This window comes from Fopius arisanus, unplaced genomic scaffold (assembly GCF_000806365.1).
Source record: "Fopius arisanus strain USDA-PBARC FA_bdor unplaced genomic scaffold, ASM80636v1 scaffold00024, whole genome shotgun sequence".
NCBI lineage: Eukaryota > Metazoa > Arthropoda > Insecta > Hymenoptera > Braconidae > Fopius > Fopius arisanus.
The window spans coordinates 1,262,798-1,265,149 of NW_011887763.1; the positions used below are offsets into that span (position 1 = coordinate 1,262,798).

The 2,352-nt window shown below is 35.1% G+C and overlaps 1 protein-coding gene across 1 annotated transcript in view; it reads right to left on the reverse strand.

Moving 5' to 3' along the window:
- The window catches only part of LOC105264701 (irregular chiasm C-roughest protein-like), a 79,583-nt gene that overhangs the window by 36,191 nt on the left and 41,040 nt on the right, over positions 1-2,352 (reverse strand). Inside the window, exon 3 of the mRNA XM_011301765.1 lies at positions 309-541. Coding sequence (XP_011300067.1) covers positions 309-541 — 233 coding nt within the window. The remainder of the gene's footprint in view (positions 1-308; positions 542-2,352) is intronic.

Here is a 2,352-nt window from a genome sequence, read left to right on the forward strand (position 1 = left end):
CAGGCAAGTAATTTAAGAATTCGAAAAAAAAATACTTGAATCAAATACATTTTATACTTGATCCTAGCATAATCATAATTGTTATAAAAATCGTGGTATAAAAATCATAAAACAATGAATTTTTCATTGATATTCATCGAAAATCGAATATATAATTTCAATATACTATAATCTTATATACTTAAATCAAGTACCAAATATATCTGATTCACATTTTTTTTCTGTGAAGACTGGATTCGAAATGAGAAGTTACATAATTTAGGTACTCTGAAATGTGCAAGTGAAAATGGAGTGAAAATTTAACTCACGTCTGCCGCGGGTTTTCCACCGACGCTGATGCATTTGAGGGTGAGTTCCCGATCCTCTGTAGTAACGAGAAAATCACCCTGAAGTATTTTGGGCCTCTGAGGTGGTACAAGTATACTCAAACGTGCAAATCTCGACCTGAGTCCAGGTTGTCCATCATTGGTGGGTGAAGCCTGGCACTGATATTTCCCATCGTCCTCCAATTCCACCGGAAATATTTGCAACGAGAAATCCCCTATAACCGAAAAAAAAAACAAATAATTAAACATTAATGACATCTAGCCTCCAGCTGCATAATTACTTTTTCAAATTAAATACTAAAATTGGAATTAAAATTGAAATCTCATCCCTCACTCATTTTTTGTCCACAAGTTTGTGAGGCGGTAAGCAGCTTTAGTTCTTAAAAGGGTAAAAAATGAATAACGAGAGGGAAAAACAAAGAGATAGAATGGACTAAATTTTTTGTTTTGGTAATCCCCAGAGTAATGGCACATTCCAACGAAATTGTATCTCCCCATCACTGACATTGTGTGTGCAGTTCCCGGCGCATTTATATTATTACTGTGCGACGTACACTGCAACGAGATATACCCTCGGTCTCGTTATTAATAATAATAACGTCACCCGAGAAATGGATGATTATTTATGCAGGCGCATCAGTTCACAAGAGAGCATTCACTACCGTGTATTTTTACACTGGATGTAAAAAAAAAACTCAGTAACCTTTCAAAAATCCACGGTAGGTAAATTATAATCATTCTTCCGTACTTTTCTTTCAAGCCTGTCATATTTTTTTTTTTGTTTGAAAATTCGGGCGCATTGTGTCTACCGTAGCTACCTTGACTGACGAGTTCCATAAATTTTTTTCTATATTTATTTTTATTGTCTATTTTATTTTTTATTTTATATATTTTCACAATGGATGTCATTCACTTGATTAGTTAATCCAATTTAATTGGGATCGTTCAGCATCGGAACAGTTACGTCTTTCGCAATCAAATCAAAGGGCAAGAGGTTTTTCATTGGTTTTCCGCCATTTTATGGACCACCTCTTTAAGAATTAAAATGGTGGAAACGTAAAGTAATTCTTCTGTTCAATTGGATTATCATTGATTTTCAGGGCTGAAGCGCTAAATGTCGATGAGCATGCGCAACTGCGCAGTTTTAGAACTTAGTTCTTCACTGAAAAAGAGTCGAAATATCTCGAAACTCCCTATTGGTCAACTCGAACCGCCAAATTTAAATGCGATCCCCGGACTGCACACTAGATCTCGTATCATAGACCCACTGCGCACTCCGTGCGCCGAATTTGAATTTGGCGGTTCACGTTGACCAATGAGAAATTAGTCCTACGCGTTTCGAGATATTTCGACTCATAATAAGGACACAGAAAACACAATCGGAGATAAAGTTATGAATCGATCTTTGTCGGGTGAACATACGGAATTTGTTCATTGGGTAATTGGCACTTCCATTAGCGTAATTGCACGTAAATCATTCAGTCGAAAATATGGGAAATTAGTTGTCAATATATTCTGAAATGTAGATGCGAGTTAAATGTAAAAATAAACACGGCATGGTGTTAAAAAAATGGAAATTCAAGTCGTGAGTAAAATCCACAACATTCCCGACGACTGGGTTTCAATGAATATAAGGTAGTTATAGCTCTTCCATCGTGTACCTACTTTAACTCCCAAGTGAAATACGTCGCGTGACTCGTTGATCAGAAGACAAAAAAAAAACACCTTTGACTCTCTATCGCGGTAGCGTTACTATTAGGAGGTGAAAAATACATACATTATCATTGTTCTATTTTTCGCTTCATTCCCCCTAAGTTCTACAACTCAATGTTTTATGATAACATCATTAATGGATAAAAACAAAACGATTAGCGAGAGTAGAAAGTGATGTTTTTTTAAATAGTCAATAAGCTTTAATGAGAATACTTAGGAAATATTTTTACTAATATATTTCCTGTGAGATTTCATTATTTTTAATGTCTAGTAATTTTAACATGACGTAGCGTAGCAATAAAATTACAAAATT